The sequence below is a fragment of the Apus apus genome, chromosome 5, assembly GCF_020740795.1.
Source record: "Apus apus isolate bApuApu2 chromosome 5, bApuApu2.pri.cur, whole genome shotgun sequence".
Lineage (NCBI taxonomy): Eukaryota > Metazoa > Chordata > Aves > Apodiformes > Apodidae > Apus > Apus apus.
This window is the reverse complement of record NC_067286.1, coordinates 42,169,014-42,188,062: the sequence shown is the minus strand read 5'-3', so window position 1 is coordinate 42,188,062 and position 19,049 is coordinate 42,169,014. Positions and strand designations below refer to the sequence as shown.

At 42.0% G+C, this 19,049-nt stretch overlaps 1 protein-coding gene across 9 annotated transcripts in view; it reads right to left on the bottom strand.

Annotated features, from left to right (window-relative positions):
• Positions 1-19,049, bottom strand: part of TTLL5 (tubulin tyrosine ligase like 5) — a 137,456-nt gene that overhangs the window by 116,095 nt on the left and 2,312 nt on the right. For all 9 annotated transcript variants that reach the window (XM_051621465.1, XM_051621470.1, XM_051621469.1 and 6 more), the window contains exons 3-9: positions 17,956-18,065; positions 15,949-16,031; positions 15,037-15,143; positions 14,373-14,503; positions 13,749-13,831; positions 11,660-11,729; positions 11,281-11,365 (exon numbers count right to left, since the gene is read on the bottom strand). In XM_051621465.1, the coding sequence (XP_051477425.1) occupies positions 11,281-11,365; positions 11,660-11,729; positions 13,749-13,831; positions 14,373-14,503; positions 15,037-15,143; positions 15,949-16,031; positions 17,956-18,065 (669 nt within the window). The remainder of the gene's footprint in view (positions 1-11,280; positions 11,366-11,659; positions 11,730-13,748; positions 13,832-14,372; positions 14,504-15,036; positions 15,144-15,948; positions 16,032-17,955; positions 18,066-19,049) is intronic.

Genomic DNA, 19,049 nt, shown 5'->3' with positions numbered 1-19,049 from the left:
TGCTCACTTTCCACACAAATTGCTGCCAGCAATACAGCCTCCCAGGCAGAAGTAGCAGCAATCATACTGCTAACAGCCCTGGCAGCCTCCCTCCCTTTCACTGCAGCTTCTCTTTCCTCAAGAAGGACAGAGGAGCTGCCCTTCATTTCTCAGTTTGGAAATTAGAATAGGGAAGTGACACTCATACATTCAATCATTCTGACACACCTGCCTGTATCTCAGCTGGTCACGGTGAAGTTGCACAGGAGCACGTCAGCTCAGATGGAGGCATCAGTTCCCTTTACCAGCAACTACAGACTGCTACAGAGCTCACCTTCAACAACAGCAGATTTGCCTTCCTTCTGGCTGCACTTTCTCTTGAATCAGAAGGGGGGAAAGGGCAATCAAAAGCAAGCAGTGGGGTGGCAGTAGGGGTGGCAGGTGGCCTGGGCAGCAGGAACAGAAAATCAAGGGAGAAATCTTCACAAATTCCTTCAGACTCCAGAAGTTGTCAACCTCCAGACTAACAACAGTATGTCAACCTAGAGGCATTTCAACTCTCTACCTCCCTGTCATACTTCAGACTTCCCCTGTTAAAAATCACCTTTGGCATTCACATATTGACAGATTACTGTGCTTCCTCCCTATCTTCTAAGAGTTCATTTTAAACCTAGGAAGACAGATTGTGCTCCACCTACTCCACAAGTGACACACTGCACTTTTCTGTGTTGACCAAGCAATCTACAAAATATGTCACAGAGTCCACACTTATCTCTAGAAATCCCCAAATCCACCACACCACGTGAAGCTTTGATTGACCCCTCAACCTACACCCGTACACTGCCTTAACCCAAACACCCGACCCTTTTATTGTTAGGCATTTAGGCAGGACATTATCCAAAGGGTTGTACACTGCTCTTTGCTTTAACCCTAGCACTACTTCAAGAAATGAATTGACCACAAGGTAAAGTTTGTCATATGTAAGTCATTTTGGAAAGACATAAACTGGATCATTAAATATTTACATAAGATGTTACACAGTTTTGCATGAAACTTGGCAGCTCTGGGATACTTATTTGAGACATCTAGACAGGGCCTGGGAAAGGAGGAGAAGAGAAAAGACGCTGGAGTGGGAAGAAGGAAAGAATAGTTAATCCCTTTTCTCCCAAATAAGTGCTACAGAAAAAGCACTCATTATGATAAGCTTTTCCATGACTGTACACAAAGTTCTGCCTAAATGTCCTGGAAATAACCAGTGTAGTGTTTCTAGAAGCATGCTCCTCACATTTTATGCTTGGAGTCACTTTCTCAGCCCCTCTTTCTTCCCCTCCCCATGCATTAGACTTTGGCTTCCCTGTTAGTCTATTAGCTGCCACTGGTTAGGGAACTAAGACAACATGAAAAGCTGTTTGTACCATTCAATTCTCTTCATGGTTCCCATGAGCTGCTGTTAAATCAGGATGAAAAGAAATAAAACACCCTAAGGGAACTGTTCACTGGACTAGAGCTGGTAGAAGAGAACTACAGATATTGCCATTTTTACTTCTACCAAAGTCTGGACTCCAATATACCACCTGGGACCCAGTACAGGACAGAAAACAGAAGTCTAGAGACCACCACAATATCCCTATCTCCAACATGATTATTTTCCACCGCATCCACCTGATATGTCAGTTAGCAACCGAGTATGAATAAGAGCCAAAGCATGTAAGGGAATTACTAAACAAAGAGCTTTGGTTACATCTCTGTAATGATAAGAGTTTCTCTAACCAAAGCTAGATAAAATATTCAGTTAAAGAACAAGATCCAGAAGCAGTTTTACCAGATGTCTGCAGGGACAGGAAAAAAAAAACAACTTATTTTCCTTTTTTATCTTTTCATAATAAATTTTCAAGTTTTCTAACTTACGCACTGCCATTAACAGGATTTTGACCCTACAGAGTATAAGGAAATACCATGAGGGTGACTGAACACTAGCACAGGTTGCCCAGAGAAATTAAGTTTCCCTCCTTGGAGATATTCAAAAGCCATCTGGCCATAGTTCTGGGCATCTGGCTCTAGGTGGCCCTCCTTCAGCAGGGGAGTTGGACCAGATGACTTCCAGAGATCACTTCCACTCTGTGATTTGGTGAATATCTTCTGTTACTCACATGTTCTCGTTTCTCACTGTGCTGTCACCAAGGGTTGCCCAGGCTCTGATTCTTTAGTACACTGACCCTGCCTGTAAAGCACAACAGTAGGGTCATGCAGTTATACCCAGAGACCCTCTGTGCCTGGGGAGATCACCTTCTGCTACCCAAAGACTGACTCAAGGACCAGAAGCCAGAAGGTAGGGTGGAGGAGAAGGTAATTTGAGAGACATGAAAGATGAAGAGGGGTCTACAGAAGAGATAAAAAATGAATTTAATAGTTAGTATTTAGTTACCTTTCCTTCAGAATTTCCTAATATATGCCATCAAGAAAACAGGTTGCTGAAGCTAGGAAGACACATTTATTTTTACTGGAGAACAGTGATATGCTATGTCAATATTATGACTACATTTCTGCAAGATAAACAAATATTGCTCAAGGAGCCCTTTTTCCACCCCTTCTTTAAAAAAACTCTTTCAAACAAAAGAGCAGTTTTGATGAAGCTCAGCAGGAGTAGGTTGTTCAAAATTAAACCCTTGTTCAAGGACCCTAGCTAAGGACCACATCCTATACCACAAACAAGTGCCTAGCTACCTGCCATAGAAAGTAGATCTGACAAAGAGGGCAGCACTAGGCCACGACTTAAATATATATAGTAAAACATATTTATTTTACATATATACAAAAATATATATAGTAAGTACCCTGGTTGCCAATCCTGAGTCAAACCATGACAAGTATGCTTCCGTGCAACTTTCAGTCAGTAGCTCTCTGAACCCTAACTACCCCATTTTACAGAAGAAAATTCAAGGAAAAAACACAGTCTAAAACCAGGTAACAGGTGTCTCTATAGGCAGTAAATTACCATTAAAAGACATTGACAGATATTTCTCCATAGTGATTCCAACCCTGCTTATCTTAATTTAAAGCAAGAAAGCAAAAGAAAGTCTCCTGGTTTGATGCATTATCCACTGGTCCAAAGTCCAGTGGGGACATCTAGTGAAAAACACTGCTCTGCAGCTTCTGTGCGAGGCGATGTTTACTGACATCGTTGTAGTCTGATCCCAGGTGTCCATGCAGAAGGGACTTAAGCTCCCTAAGAAGCAGAGGCCTGCCAGGCAGGGGTTACTGTGAGGGGGACAGGGCTGCTGCAGCTGGCTCTGGCCTAAGTGCAGCCTGTGAGGTAATGTGAATTCCTTGGCTTCGAAGGCAGCACCTGAATTCTTTGGAAACCACAGGAATCCAGCACTGAAAAGGTAAATATCCCAGTGGAGCCAGTGCTAATTAAGAAGCCAGGCTACCGAAGGAGGGGGCGATGCACACGTTGAGGCTGAGGGGGTGAGCTCAGGTGGCTGGATAGAAGCCGGTGGCAGCTTCTGTGAAACTCAGCTGTCTACCACACCATTGCAGGAACTTGTGTGTCCCTCTGGAAAGTCTCCCCCAGCTGCTACTCCCTGAGCCCTTTGCAAGAACATCTGGTCTTCAGCTCAGTTTTACCCTTTTTTTTTTTTTAATTTCTTTTTTTTAAAATCTATTTTTCAAATTCAGTGTAAATCTGACTAAGGAGTTCCTGCCAAGCTAGAACCCTCCCTCTCATTCAGGGTGAGAAATAAGGTTGCCTAAACCTGATAGTTTAGCCAAAAAGTAGGCTATAGAGAAGCCTACCCACAATACGAAGCCATTTCACTATGAATTTCCCACACCATGTGTCAAATTCCCATTATGTCTGCAGGCACCAAGCAAGACACATCCACCAGGCTCCTTTCCGTCCCACAAGATGGTACACAGAAGGAGAGAAAGTCAGACAGGAGAGACAGAGGCATCCTGAGCTAACAAAATGAGGAAGGCTGACAAACAGCACAAGCTATTCCTGGCCTCATGTCCTCTTCAGCTGTACTTCAGACACAAGTCAGGCTTGTTATTCTCTCCTTGCATGGATGCCCCTCCAAAAACCAGCATAATCCACCAATTCAACAGTTGGCTGTAAGAACAGCCTTCAGACTTCCAGATAACTGGGGCTTGGTGAGTCACCTTCAAAACCATGTCAAAGTTTCTAATTAAGACTGTAGTTTATTAACAATGCACCTCTTATTCATACTAGGATAGAAAAGGTATGTCAAAAAATATATTCCATCACATATTTTGGAAGTCTCAGATAAATAAAACTACTTAGATTTTTAACATATGATCAGATGATTATTTACACCCTCAGGAAAACCTGGACCAAGCTTGCCAAGTCATGCTCCAAACTTATACCTTTGATGCAAAGGTCCCAGCTATAGTTCTCCAGGTTGTGAATCATAGATGGCCTATCTAGATGATAATTGCCCTTTCCAGTACCAAGTTACTAAATATCTGCCAATTTAACAGATTTATGGCAGCACACTTTGTCTATTTTTTTTTAAGGTATGTACTAGAAAAGAGTTCAACACCACATTTTTCAATCCAACAGACAAGAATCTTAAGTCACCCAGTGCGGCTTTATGACTCAAGCACAGCTTCAGCCTTATTTCAAGCCTCAAGAAAGAAAAAAACAACAACCCACCCACTCCATCCAAACAGACAGCTGAGTATCCCCAAACAAATCTATTAGCAGTGTTTCTACTAGAGGTGGACCACACCCAAAACATGCAAGAGGAGGTTTGATAGAGTTTGAAGGAGGCAAGACCAGGAAAGTAATATTGTAATGAAAGATGAAAACAGGACACAGTGAGGAGAGCTGCTAGACTGGACCTTGTTCTCACCAACAAGGAGGGGCTGGTGGAGAATGTGAAGCCTGAGGGCACCCTTGGCTGCAGTGACCATGAAATGGTAGAGTTCAAGATCTTTAGGGCAGCACGGAAGGTGCACAGCAAGCTTGCTACCCCAGTCTTCAGGAGAACAGACTTTGGCCTCTTCAGGGACCTGCATGGTGGAATATTATGGGGTAAAGCCCTGGAGGGAAAAGGAGCCAAATAGAGCTGGTTAATATTCAGGGATCACCTCTTCCAAGCTCCGGAGCAGTGCATTCCAACAAAGAGGAAGTCAGGCAAAACCACCAGGTGGCCTGCATGGATGAACAAGGAGCTCCTGAACAAACTCAAACACAAATAACCTGAAGATCCACAAGTCCATGGGACTTGACGGGATACACAAAGGTCCTGAAGGAACTGGTGAATGAAGCTGCTAAGACACTATTAATCATATTTGAGAAATCATGGCAGTCTGGTGAAGTTCCCACTGGATGGAAAAGGAGAAACATAACCACCATCTTTAAAAAAGGAAAAAAGGAAGACCCAGGGAACTACAGGCCAGTTGGTCTCACCTCTGTGCCCAGCAACATCATGGACCAGATCCTCTTGGAAACTATGTTAAGACATATGTGACAGTCAGCACGGCTTCATTAACAGCAAATCATGCTTGACAGGTGGTCTTCTGTGACGGGGTTATACCATTCATGGATAAGACAAGAGCAACTCTACCTAGACTTCTGCAAAGCATTTGACACTGTCCCACATGACATCCTCATCTCTGAATCGGAGAGACATGGACTTGACAGACGGACCACTTGGTAGATAAGGAATTGGCTGGACAATCACACTCAAAGAGTTGTGATCAAGTGTCCAAGTGGACATCAGTGGTGAGTGGTGTTCCTCGGGGGTCAGTATTGGGACTGGAGGTGTTTAACATCTTTGTTGGCGACACAGACAGTGGGATTGAGTGTATCCTCAGCAAGTTTGCCAATGACACTGAGCTGTGTGGTGTGGTCGGCATGCTGGAGGAAAGGGATGCCATCCAGAAGGATCTTGACAGACTTCAAAGGTGGGTCCATGCAAACTGCATGAAGTTTAACAAAGCCAAGTGCAAGGTCCTGCACCTACAAATACAGGCTGGGCAGAAAATGGGTTGAGAGCAGCCTTGAAGAAAAGGACTTGGGTGATGTCAGTTGATGAGAAGGTTGACATGAGCTGTCAATGTGCACTTGCACAGCTGAAGGAGGTAATTCTTCCCTTTTACTCCACTCTGGAGTACTGTGTCCAGTTCCGGGACTTCCAACACAAGAAGGACTTAGAGCTGTTGGAGAAAGCCCAGAGCAGGGCCATGAAGATGATCCACGTGCTGGAGCACCTCTCCTATGAAGACAGGCTGAGAGAGTTGGGGGTTTTCAGCCTGGAGAAGAGAAGGCTCCAAAGAAGCCTTATAGCAGCCTTCCAGTACCTGAAGGGGCCTACAGGAAACCTGGGGAGGGAATTTTACAAAGGCATGTAATGACAGGATGAGGGGTAATGGTTTAAAACTGTAAAGAGGAGAGATTTAGGTTAGATATTAGGATGAAATTCTTTAGTGCAAGGGTGGTGAGGCACTGGAATAAGTTGTCCAGAGGAGCTATGAATGCCCCCTCCCTGGAAGTGTTCAAGGCCAGGTTGGATGGGGCTTTAAGCAGGCTGGTCTAGTGGAAGGTCTCCCTGCCCATACAGGGGTGGTTGGAACTAAGTGAGCTTTAAGATCCCTTCCAATCCAAACCATTCTATGATTCACCAGTATCATTCTTAGTAACTCTCCAGAAGTCTGATACCTGACACTGCTGACCTAAGGCTCTGTCCCTGCTAAATATAGCTTATTCCACAGGGAGTGGAATAGCTACAAAAGGAATCTATTTAGTATCACTGCTTCCTAATTTCTTTTCAATATTCTTTTAGGAGATGTACAAAAAAAAGCTTTGAGGTCAGTATCTTCCTGAAAAATTGCATTGAAAAAAGACAACTTTGGCCAGGGCAAACCAAACAGTTCTTGTGTATTTTAGGCAAAAATCAAGCAACAATAGCTGAAGGCATGTTACACACCTCTGGGTACACAGCCTTTACACCTCCTTCAAAGGAGACTTTTTTCACTCTTTTGCATGGAAAGTATAACACAAGTTACACATGCTGGATCCATAATCCCTTTCTTCTCAGCACTGAAGCCTCACATTCCACCCTAGATCGTGTCATGACAAGTCCAGCTGTGCCGAGAGAAATCAGGCCTAAGGAAGTATATAGTGAAACATCACAAATGTGTATTATACCAAGTCTGTTCCTTTTAAAGAACATTGCATTTTACAGTTTCCTGATAGATCTCCTTTTCTGGTAGAGGTCACCAGCTTTACTGAAACAGTCAGGTTTCTCTTCTACTTGGAATATGCAAAGCATAACACTGGAAGGGAACATTACCTTTCAGATAGACTAAGAAAAAGGGAAAAAGCAAGTTAAGAGAACAACCCAGAAGAAGTCACCCTGACTAGACTTCAAAGACTACCTACCTTCAGAAAGCAAACTCAAAACATGGAAGTCAGTACAGTACACCACAAGCACTAGTGGAAGTCCTGAGAACAGATTCCTTTGTTCTGCTTATGGGTTCCCCTTTACATTGCTTCAATACCACCTTTGAATCCAAGCCCTGATCTTACTTCCCAATTTTCTGCAACAAATTGTTTCCACTCTTTAGCAGTGTAGGGGTTTTTTTTTTTTCCCTAAGTAAAGAATAAAAACCAACTTCAGCTCCCAAAGATTAAAGCATTCCTTCCTCCCCACACAGCTGAAGTTCCATCCCAGCTTTAAACCAAAGAATTACACAATATAAGCAGTAAAAGGGTCTCTCACAGCGTTTAATTCAGGCCATAAAATGGAAGGCAAAAAAGCTAAATAGGGAGCCAGAATCCAGTAGTTCCAGGTTCTTCACCTCTCACCAACTGAATTCGCAAATCCAGGGTATAGCAAAAATTCAAATGGCTAAAGCTAAAGACCACTAGTGCCATCTGGAGGCCATACAGAACAGCCCACCTGAAGTTTTACGTCAACCTCTGCTCACACTCAACTGCTGTCCTCTTTAAAAGAGCTTGCCAGTACTCTCTGCACAAACATACAAACTCTACAGTCAAGTTTAACAGTAAGTAAAGATATTGGTTGGAATACATTCATACCTATCATATGAAAGCATTCACCTACAAGTGTTCCTAGAAGCTTTTAGTTGTAGCTGCCACTACAGCTGAAATTGCTCAGTGGGGAGTTGAACCTCAGTAACAGAACTAGAGTTACCCTTCAGAGTCAGGACTGTCTTTGGGCAAGAGGTAACATCTCGTTCACACCAGTCGCACAGTTGTGCTGGTACAGCTGACCATAACACAGAACAGCATTAAGATACCTAGTGCTACGGTTAGTCTCCATATACCAGCTACCTCTGTCAGCTGTAAAATGAGATGTAACCTGAAGAATAACTACCATTAGCAATACTGTGGTATCCCATACATATACATTCCACTTGCCATACAGGTGGACATGTGATGTTCAAATATTACTGCGACATGGGATCTTACCAAGATGGAGAGTCCAGAACTGTTGAGACCGATGCTTCTGAATAGATACCCAGAAAGAAACTTTGTTCCTCAGGGTTTATTAAAACACTCTTTAAAGCTCTAGAGATTTGTATCTTGAACATCAAAAGGACAAAGAAATTCAGTGAGCCAGCAACCAAGTTATCAGCTAGGGACACTGGCTCACAAACTCAAAGAAATTAATTGTCTCAAGAAAACTTTTCCCTAGGATAGCCTGGGTGATCTATAGTCTTGCTACTAGTAGGACCTCCTGAACTAATCTTCATTAAGGTATTTCCAGGCACGTGAAGGATAAAATAATTATTTGGAGCAGCAAGCACAATTTTTCCAAGAATTTTCCAAATCAGATCTGATGCCTATTGATTGACTTCTAGGATGACACAAATGGTTCTGGGGACAGAGAGTGGAGGATGGCATGGCTCAGACCTGAGCACTCAAATGACCCCTGTAAAGCTAGGGGGAATGGGCTAACAGAATCCTTATGAACTTTTGCAAAAGCAAATACGTAAGTCTTGCACCTGAGAGGAACAACCATATAAAGCAGCTCTGCAGAACAGACAAGTAGTCCTGGTGGACAACAAGCTGACCATGAATTAGCACACTTTGCCTTTGCAACAAAGAAGGCTAACTACATGCTGGGCTGTATCAACAGGAGTACAACCAGTAATTTGAGGGGAATAATTACCAGCTTTTACTTGTGAATGCTTAGCAAGCACTGGACACACATCTGGAGTGTAGTGTCCAGTTATGAGCTCCCCAGAACAAGTAGAAGTATTGACTGAGTGGTGGAAGTCTGGCAGAGAGCTATTAAAATGGGCTGAAAAACATGATGTACAAGGAGAAATGGGTTGTTTAGCTTGCAGATAAAAAGGCTAAGAATAGATCTAACTGCTGTGTTTAAATCCTTGCTGCATGACAGAGCCAGACTTTTCTCAAAGGTGCACATCAGGACAAGAGGCAATGGTCAAACTGCAACAAGGTAAATTATTGTTAGATATAAAAACCACATGCATTCACAGTGAGAATGATCAAACATTGGAACAGGCTGTCAGGAAAGATTGTGGAATCTCCATTCTGAAAAATGTTAAAAACTTGATGGTGTAAGGCCCTAGAGCACCTACCCAAACTTTGAAGAAGGTCTTGTCTTGAGAAGGAGGTTGTCTAAAAATCTCCAGGCTTCCCCTCCCACTTAAATAATCTGATGATTCTATCTTAAGGGATTCACTAGAACTGCTGGCCAGTGTATTTCAGTCAAAAGAATATACTTGTTTCCTTCCTCATCTTCCCTAAGCCTCTAAAATTATTAGAATTGTTAAAACAAAACAACAACAAAAAAGCATACACGTTGTCACATACACATCCACTCCCAAGCAAAAAAATGTTACTCTACTGTCAGGGACAAAAATGCTGTCTATCATGGAATTGGCACACTAGTCCCCAAACAAAGTCGAATACTTCTGTCTTACATAGACGGATTGTTCCAGAAGCAAACTCCTTTGTTATGAGACCAGCAAAACTACTTTTAAGACATTAATGTTGGTACAAACCCTATTCTGGAAGCCTGTTATGCACTGCCTTTCTTCAGAACATCATAGCAATCTGCTCATACATTTACAATTTATGATCTTGTTCACTTCTTGCTCACTTATCAGTAACATGCAATATTAGCAACTAATAATTCAATTCCTGATTGACAAGAGAAAAGTTTTGCATGTCTGGTGTGTTTAAGGCTCCTTTTCTAAGGTGAATATAGTTGTCAGGTTTTCCACTGACCCAGATGAGCTACTCCTTCCTGCCCTGCTTTAGGGAAACAATCTGTTCACAGTATCTTCAGTGACAGAGACAACATCACAACACACCAGAAGGGGATCTGTTCAATTTAAAAGAGGATATTTATTGTGACATCATTAATAATATATCCTTTTGGATTCAGTATCTGCTTTGTGTAAAGGTAAGCTAGATTCAGTATCTGCTTGAGTCATGCAGGCTTGAACACTAGAGATTCTCTCTGGGTATGCCAGATGTGCCTACAAGACAAATGCAGCGTTGCTTAAAACTGTTGCAGAAGAACCATCCTATGATCCTCTCTTCCTAAACACTACTACAGTTAAGTTTCTGGACTGTTGGAAAGTCAGAGGGGTGATTATTTCAAATGTTAGTTTCTACAGACATGTATTTTGCTAGACTTCTGTGATTAAAAGAAACAGATATTTTTGGTAGATAAGTGCTCCTCTTGGGAATCTTCAGTATCTTTCATGACTTACATGCAAATAAAATTTATGTCTTGCAGGATAAGAACACTGAACTAGTCTCAACCCACTTACTCAATACTGTAGAAAATAAAAATACTTAAAATTTAGAAGAGCAGTTGAAAGCATTAAAACAAAGGTAAATACAGCCAACAACACATCTCCAGCTGCTTTTGTCTGTAGGATTAAACCAAAATTGAGAAAGTTTAGATTCCTTTCACCTTGGAGGACAGAGGAGCACAAAGGCACTGAGAGTCCAAAGAGGTTTCAAGAAGAAGCCCGCCTTGAGAATGACCACACACATGAGGGTGTGTGTGGCCACTCAACCATTAAAGAGTCACACACTTGTTTTATTTATTACATATGTAATAAAGACCCTCACTAAAGATCCTATAATCTATGTAAAGAAAACTGATGGGACACAGTATTATGAAGTATCATATATTTAAACTCTGCAGAACTCCCTAACTGGCACTTTCCTCATTTGCTACTGTGTCAGAAATACAGAGGCAAGCCAAGACATCTCTGGATCACCAAGTGCGGGTACGTTGAAAAAGAAGAAACCTCCCCTACCTGGCCAATCCTTCCTCGTAGAGATAGATGACAAGTGGATCATAGGATGTAACGAGAACATAGAGGCGCACATCAAATTTGAAATCTGAAATACAGTTGCCAAGAGTCAGTGACTGCAAATACCTTCCAGATATCATATCCAGTTGAGGAATTTCCACAGATCTTGAGAGCAATAAACAATTATCTACTGCTAACATAGGTTCCTGAAGCTTTCCCAGTTGAAAAACTTCTAGATTTTAATCCATTCTCTCGTTAGATTTTGCTGCTACCAGAAGAAGACAGACCACTCAATTGTTCAGATTAATTCCTGCAAATATTGCAGAGATCCTCAGGTGTGAGGTTGGAAGAAGAGAGAAAAGCAATTCCTAAACACACTCACCATCTATGAGCAGAGGGTTGGTGATGTAACGAGAAACCAGGATGTTGTCTTCCAGGACAATCTGGTCTGGCTACAGAAGAACAGAGAATCCAAGAGTGAAAAAACAGGAGGCTTAAGGAGTAAGATTACTAGATCAAACCCGCCATTTTTTCTAGCCTGTCCCTCCTAAAGCCACTTTGTATCACCAACTATGTCTAGGAAGGGAGGAAACAGAAACAAAATTAAAAAACACCACTGTCAGTCACAATATACTTAGGGTAATTATCTTACCCAGAAGCCTGGGAATGATTACACATACAAAAAAACCTGCCCATTGAATCCTTCAGTTAAGTGCTCCTTAGAGTAGAATATAGATTTAACAACCACAGGGCAATGATGTAAAATAGGCTGAAAAAAACCACATCTAAGATGCAACTGGCATTCTGTTCGATTCTCAAGTGTTTAACCAAACACATGGAGGAGGGGTTTGAAGGAGTATGTAACTACAGTTGGTGAGGAAGTTACCAGTGAAGAAAACAACTCCTCAACTTGTGCTCTTTATAGCTAGATCCCACGCTGCTATTCAACCTTTTTGCCTACAGTAGTAATTACCTTCTACTGAGGAGGTCCAGGTCACATCAGGGGCTACTGTACCAGAAAGACATTATCCCTCTAGCTCAGAACAGAAAGCTACGTCTATGACAAACATACATTGCTGAGTTATGGGATCTGTTGATAAAACTTTTTGCTGTATGGAAGCCTTGCTCCTGCAATCAGTTTTAACTACTCATACAAACATTTTCTTCCCTTCAGTTTGCAAAAAAGCAAAGTGAACCCCATCATCCTGCCCCTCTTCAGTTTGGCATGTATTCAGCCACATCACCAGCATCATGAGCAGGAAGGCGAGGCATACAGAGTGCACATACACAATGTGAGGGAACAAGCTCAACTTCCCTCAGCTCATCACACAGAAGTGACATCCCTTTTATTACAGATCAGAGAAATCAAAGGTTTCTTTTCTTGGGGCTTTTTTGTTGTTCCTAAACACTTTTGTGATGAGATTCTGGAAGACACTTACTCCTTTAATGGCATCACACTGAAGGAAACTGAAGTCTTTAAGCCAAACTAGCTGAAGTGTTTCTGGAACAGATATACACAAAAGGAGACTGTATAGTCCCAGAAGGACTGTAAAGTCCCAGAAGGGGCTTTTCCCCAAGTTCATGGCCAAATGCCATATAAGCCTGAGCTCGTTCTTCTCTTTCAAGCAAAGAAAAAGCTGAGTGCAGCTCTGGAAATACTTACCTCATACACTTGGCACATTCCTCCCTTATTTTATGGGAAATGATCCAAGTAGAGAATAGATGAGGCAATGTGACCCCTTCACTGCAAGGAAGGCTAAAGGGGTTTGAGTGAGTGAAAACAAAATGACTCACCAGTCAGGTTTCTGCTGAGAATATTTACTGGAATCCCCTTGTGTTTGGCTCCTGCCCAGATGTATTTGTTACCTATGACAACCTAACTCCCTGCAAAGCCCAAAAAAGGGCACAAGTCACTATGACCAGCACACTGAATTCAAAGAACCATCCCCATTACACCTCAGTAAGGGCACACCAGTGTTTAGATAATGCAGCTCAAAGATACACATCCTACTGTATCACATAAGGTTTCCTTTTAACGGGTCTTTTCCAGGGGGAAGAGAAAGACAGGAAGACTGTTTGAGGACTGTTTAGATTGCACAGGGAAGTGAGACTAGTTCTGGGAATCTTCCCAAGGCCAGCAGCTTACTGTCAGCCACAAGGAAAGCATGAAGCAGCACAGCTTCCCAAAGTATCTCAGGGAACATGAACTTGATCCTAATAAACTAGGATTTGAAGGTAGGTTGGCAAGGCAAGCAGAGCATACCAAGAAACGGATTGCTTTTGGTTACTCAGCACAGGCCTGGGCAGGCTCTGCCAGCTGCTCAGGACTGTTGAACATTGATCATCAATGTACGGTTGAAATCCAGAGAAGAGCCAGTGTCTGGTTAGAAGTTTCCATGTCCCTTGTCTAGAAGCTGGCATAGTTTTGCACACAGTGTTACTGAAGAGCAGTCCTTCTCCTGAACACTTACATTGTTTATCAGGTAGACACCTCGACCCCTGGAAGATGCCACAGGTTTCACTATCCATGGGCCTCTGTCCCTAGAATAGGTATCTGGTTGAAAGAAAACAGTACAAGTATGAAAATCTTCCACTTTGCTTATTTACAGAGAAGCAAGAATCAAAAATGTTGCCTATGGTAAAAGCTTTAAAGAACTCCATAATGAGATCAACTCTACTTTTTAATGTCCTATTTTATCCCTTGGGACTCACTGCAGTCATCACAGTCCCCCCCTGAAGCCCCTCCTGCTGCTCCAATAGATTAGTTTCTCTGCCCTAGGCCTCTGGCACTTCTCTCTGCAGTACTCCCAGATACCAGTCAGAGGTATCATTAAGTTGATCATCAACAACACTGTACACACAAAAAAAGCTAAACTCTGAAGCCTTCAGCTCACATCAGTTTCTTGAGGACCTTACACAGGCATGGAGGACACAGAATAGAAACTATATAAATAAATCACATCAGCCTTTTCCACTGTCTTTCCAGATTCCTCCAATTTTGTTGCCCTAACTATTGGCTGAGATATTATAAGTCATTCCCTTACCCTAACCAGTTAATTTGCTTTAGGTCTGGGCATCATCAGCCATTCACTTACTGCAGAAGTCCTGGTACTCTGTGGGGAGGATGAAGGTCTGAGGTAAGATATGGAATGTCTTGAATCCATGGGCCAGCTGCATACGACTGACATTCTTGTATAGTCTGTCCTTTCGCGTCAGTTCATACGACCTGAAGTCCCAAAACAAGAGACCGTATCTATTTTTTTCCCACATTACAGCAACCTTTCATCCTAGTTACTAAAGCATCTGTAGCCCTCTCAGATGCCTAAACCCTGACCTGCAACTACTGTTTTACTGTCTCTGTTCTATGGCCATTTTAATATCCATTCTCATTTGTAGTACCTCTTGCAAGTCCAAAGACACACTGAAGCACACAAATTGTTACAATAGCATTTGTACACTTTAGCAGGTAACAAATTACTATCTCTGTAAATAAGAACTTTAAGCCCCGAGTACTTTACTTATACAATCAAATAAAAAAATACTAAAAATCCAGTACTTGGGCTACAGACAAGCACTTCAACTCACATACTATTTCCCCAAAACCCTGAAGACTGCTTAGAATGAAGACAGCGTGTGACACAGGCCCAGTCCACTGGGATTTTACAGTATCATGCATATTCTACTTTTTTTTAGAGCTACGTATGTTCAGATTTTTGCAAACCATCACAAAGATGTTCAGCAAAACATAATCTTCCTTACCTAGGGAAATGATTGACTTTCTGAATATCTGTAAGGGAACGCAGCAAGTAGGGTTTCAAGTGTGATCCTGTCCACATGAGATTATAATTGCTGCTACTAGGGTGCACCTAAACAGCAAAATAAAAACACCAGACACATAAAAACATACAACTAATGAAAAGCACCACCACTTGTCCTACAGACTGTGACCTTATATCTATAAGAGCAAAGCAATTTAACACAATCTCCTCTACCCATCTCTAATATTAGGGCAACTCTTGTCCTAAGCTACTATACAGTGGTGCTGGGAAATAACCACATCACGCTTTCCTAAACAAATAGTGGATTTATTTTTTTTATAGACTGTTTAAACCCAATTTGTAAAGCATTTTAATTTATTCAGGAAACTTGTGCGATCAATTCTTTAACTTGGTATTATTCAGAAGAAAATCTATCATACACACATCTCTCTCATATTGTCCTTAGCTGCTTATAGGACATTTTTTAGAGCAAGACAGGTGCTAGAAGAGAAATGTGAAACACTACATCAATCTTTCCGTAAGCTTGCAAAGGCTGACAGATTAAATCCTTTAGATCTTCTCAAGGGTGTGAAGTGTGAGATGACACTTGAAAACCAAGAGAAGAAAAAACACATGACCCAACTTGAGCATCCTTTTTTCGCCTAATTTTGCAGGCTTAAGGCTAAAGGGTACTCCTTGGAGAGAGCAAAATCACAACATATTTCCTGTCTTGTATGACAGACAATAGTATGTAAAAAAAACCCACAACACACAAGGAGGTCCACAGCAACTCCCTCGTTCTAACCCTGCAGAGTAAAAAAGCAAGCACAAAAAACACACACACACACAAAAAAATCATCAGAATCTCCTCCCACCTCAGCACATAAGCAGACCTGAAGTTCATTGCACTCACCTCATGGAATCCATGGGCAGCCAGAATGTTCCGAACCAGACGGCTGTCTGTTCGCACGATCTTATAGGACATGCGGTATCGTTCTGTTAGGAGGGAAGAGACAAGATGTCAGAGTCTGCTCCTAGGAAAATAAACCGCAGTTACTGACACTACCAAAGGAGAGAGAAGAGCACCACAGGACTCAGCACAGTACAGCTGCACTTCATCCACAGCAGAGCAACCAAACAGTAGCAGCACGTAACAGACACCAGGTGGTAGGAAATGCCTGTCCATCTCTCTGGGCATTAACTCCCATGATGGCCTTGAACTGACTTGCATCAGTCCTTAGGTCAAGTATTTCTGCATCACTGAACCCTATTATATTAAAATAAAACACAGCACATCCTAACAAATGCCCAGACACTTTTTTTGTTTATCAGCTTTTTATATAGATTGCTTTGTAACACTGGTTTATAACACTCCAAACATTATTTCAGCTCTCTCTTCTCTATTCAAGATTGGTATTCCTAGATAAATGTAATCATGCCATATGCCCCTCACTGACATGGCTAGCTTATATGATCACTTTTTAGATCTTGAAAATTCAAAATAAAACACTGAATTTTTGTTCACAGCTCATTCACCTGTACTGATCTTCCAAAAAATAACTACAAAAAATGGTAGGAAAAAAACAGAAGGGAAAAAAAAAATAAAAAAAGAAAAAAAGAAAATCACTATCCAAGTAGAAAGTCATAAAAACTAAAGCAGTAAGCAACATTGAAGGTAGAAGATAGAGAAAGCAAGTAGGTAGACTACAGGCCAGTTGTCATACAGCAGGATGTGGTGATCCATAAAAGAGTTCAAACATAGTAGAGGCAGAAATTGCAACTCTAGAATACAGAATCGTTTGAAAAATGCACTTTACAAATTGGCTCAAACTGAGAACAGGAAGATGAAGATTAACTTAAACCTCAAGGAGTATGTTTTACCAATAAAACTAAGTCTAAATAAAAGAGTAGGAAGTATCATAATCTGGGACCAAAGTCCAAGGAAATTTAACAATTTGCAGTATTCAGAAGGAGATTTGTTAAACCACAAAAAGCCTTGACCTCCTGAGAAGAAGCAGAAGTGATGCCACACTCCAGTTAGGATACAAGTTACAACTATGAGCAGCTTCTGCCACCATTTAAGTATGTTTTTAGATCACTTGAAAAGGATCAGGAATTTCCACACAAATCACCTTCTCCACCCCTTACCCCAACGAGCCAGAAGCATTTTTGCTTGGATAGGATATTAGAAATAAGGGCACTAATTACCTAAGAAAGGGAGAAGCAAGAGAAGAAAAGAAGTGTCAGCATCTTCACAAAAAGAAGCTGAGTAGATTTTAGCTTTTCTCCAACTCAGCACGTCCAGAATGAGCTCCCAGCTGTACACACCCGCAAGTACTAAAACTCTTGCAATCCCAAGTGACAATTCATAACAACTGTGCCTCTTCTTTAGAGGCTCTCCCTTAGCTGACACTAAACAGGCTTGGTCTCCCAACTCAAGTGCTGCCAGATCAGCAATCATTTTGCTTATGCCCTTACTCATAGTGAGGCTGTAGATGCAGAGATTTGTTACTACAGCTCACTACTGTTGTTACTACTGTGGGGCTGGCTGTTTTATTTCCCACTGAAATCCTCTCAAAACTCATTGCAATTATTTAAGTCCTTAACCACCAAGTAGTAATTTATATTCTGGTCATAAGTTCTAGCATGGCCTCCAAGTTTGATTTGCAAGCAGACAGTGCAAACTCAAATCACATCAAGACCAAACGGAGGGACAAACACAGACACTTGTCACAACCCAAAGATGTGATAAACATTCACCAACTGATCAAGCATTACCAAACAGCTCAGTGCTCAGAGACGAGAGGATTGTAATTTCCTTCCTACCATGTTTGCTTCCCACCACAAATAGAAGGGAGCATTAAAGTAAAAGATTTTCTCCTCATGCTTTGAGGCTAAAAGCCAGCACAGTTGCACCCACCTCCAATTAAGCGGAGGTAGCTGTCGTTGGTCAGAATGGCTTCAGCATGAAACACCAAGACTGGGATCCGTCTGCAGCCACCACCAGTCCACTTGATACATGGATGATCCCTGAAATGGCAAGACAGTATAAGCAATTGCTGAGCCTCATACACACTGATTATCCATACTTGCCTACCTAGCCTGTGGGCAGGACACAGGCAAACACACTGTGGGAAAATAACAGAAGATTGATGAGGACTGTAAACATGCTCAAGTGACCTGCAGCTGGGGTGTAGAAAAATATATGTATCATTCTAGTCATTGTCTGTCCTTGTGTGTTTGACAAGTAGAACATACGTGTTCAGATAACACAGGCCTGTGATAGACTTAGAGGCACTCTATTGAACATGCTTGAGATTCCTGCCCTGCTGTGGGAATGATCAGAGCACAGTGGTAAACTACACCTGCACAACTCCCAGAAAAACAGGTACAAACAGGAGGTTCAGTGATCCTCTAGCAAGGACTGAGCTCCACAGTGCCTCTCTCCCTCTCCTTGGGTGCTGCTTTGGGACTCTCCCAGTCGGCAAGGTAACGAAAACAAATTTACTGTTTGTGTTTCAGCCATGGCTTTGTGGTTGTTCCTGTTTCTACACAAAAACACTAGGTGTCCTTGGTACTTAGCTATAAAGGGAATCTTCCAGATCATCATCTTTGTGGGTTGGTCTTGCCAAAATCAAAGTTCTGTTTAATCAGTATTTCTTTCACCGAGTGTGATCTGGGAGAAACCCCATGAATTTTGACAGTTACAGTCATCTGGATTTGTAGCCTGAAAACAGGATCTACAACTCAGGATACAGGTTCCAGTCTCCAGTTGAAGAACTGCAAATCAGTGCGTGCCACCTTGTTGTAATCCTGGACTCTGAAGATCACAAAAAAGCATGAACGTAGAGCTTGAGAGACTATAACTGGCTTGGCCCAACATAACAGATAAACCTGTGTTCTTCCTTTTAATTTCTGCCAGATGCAGTGGAATGCAAGCCCAGAATTCAAAAATGATGCCCCCAGCCAGCCACTCAAGCTACAAGGTTCCAAGATACACTGATAGTTCTGTCC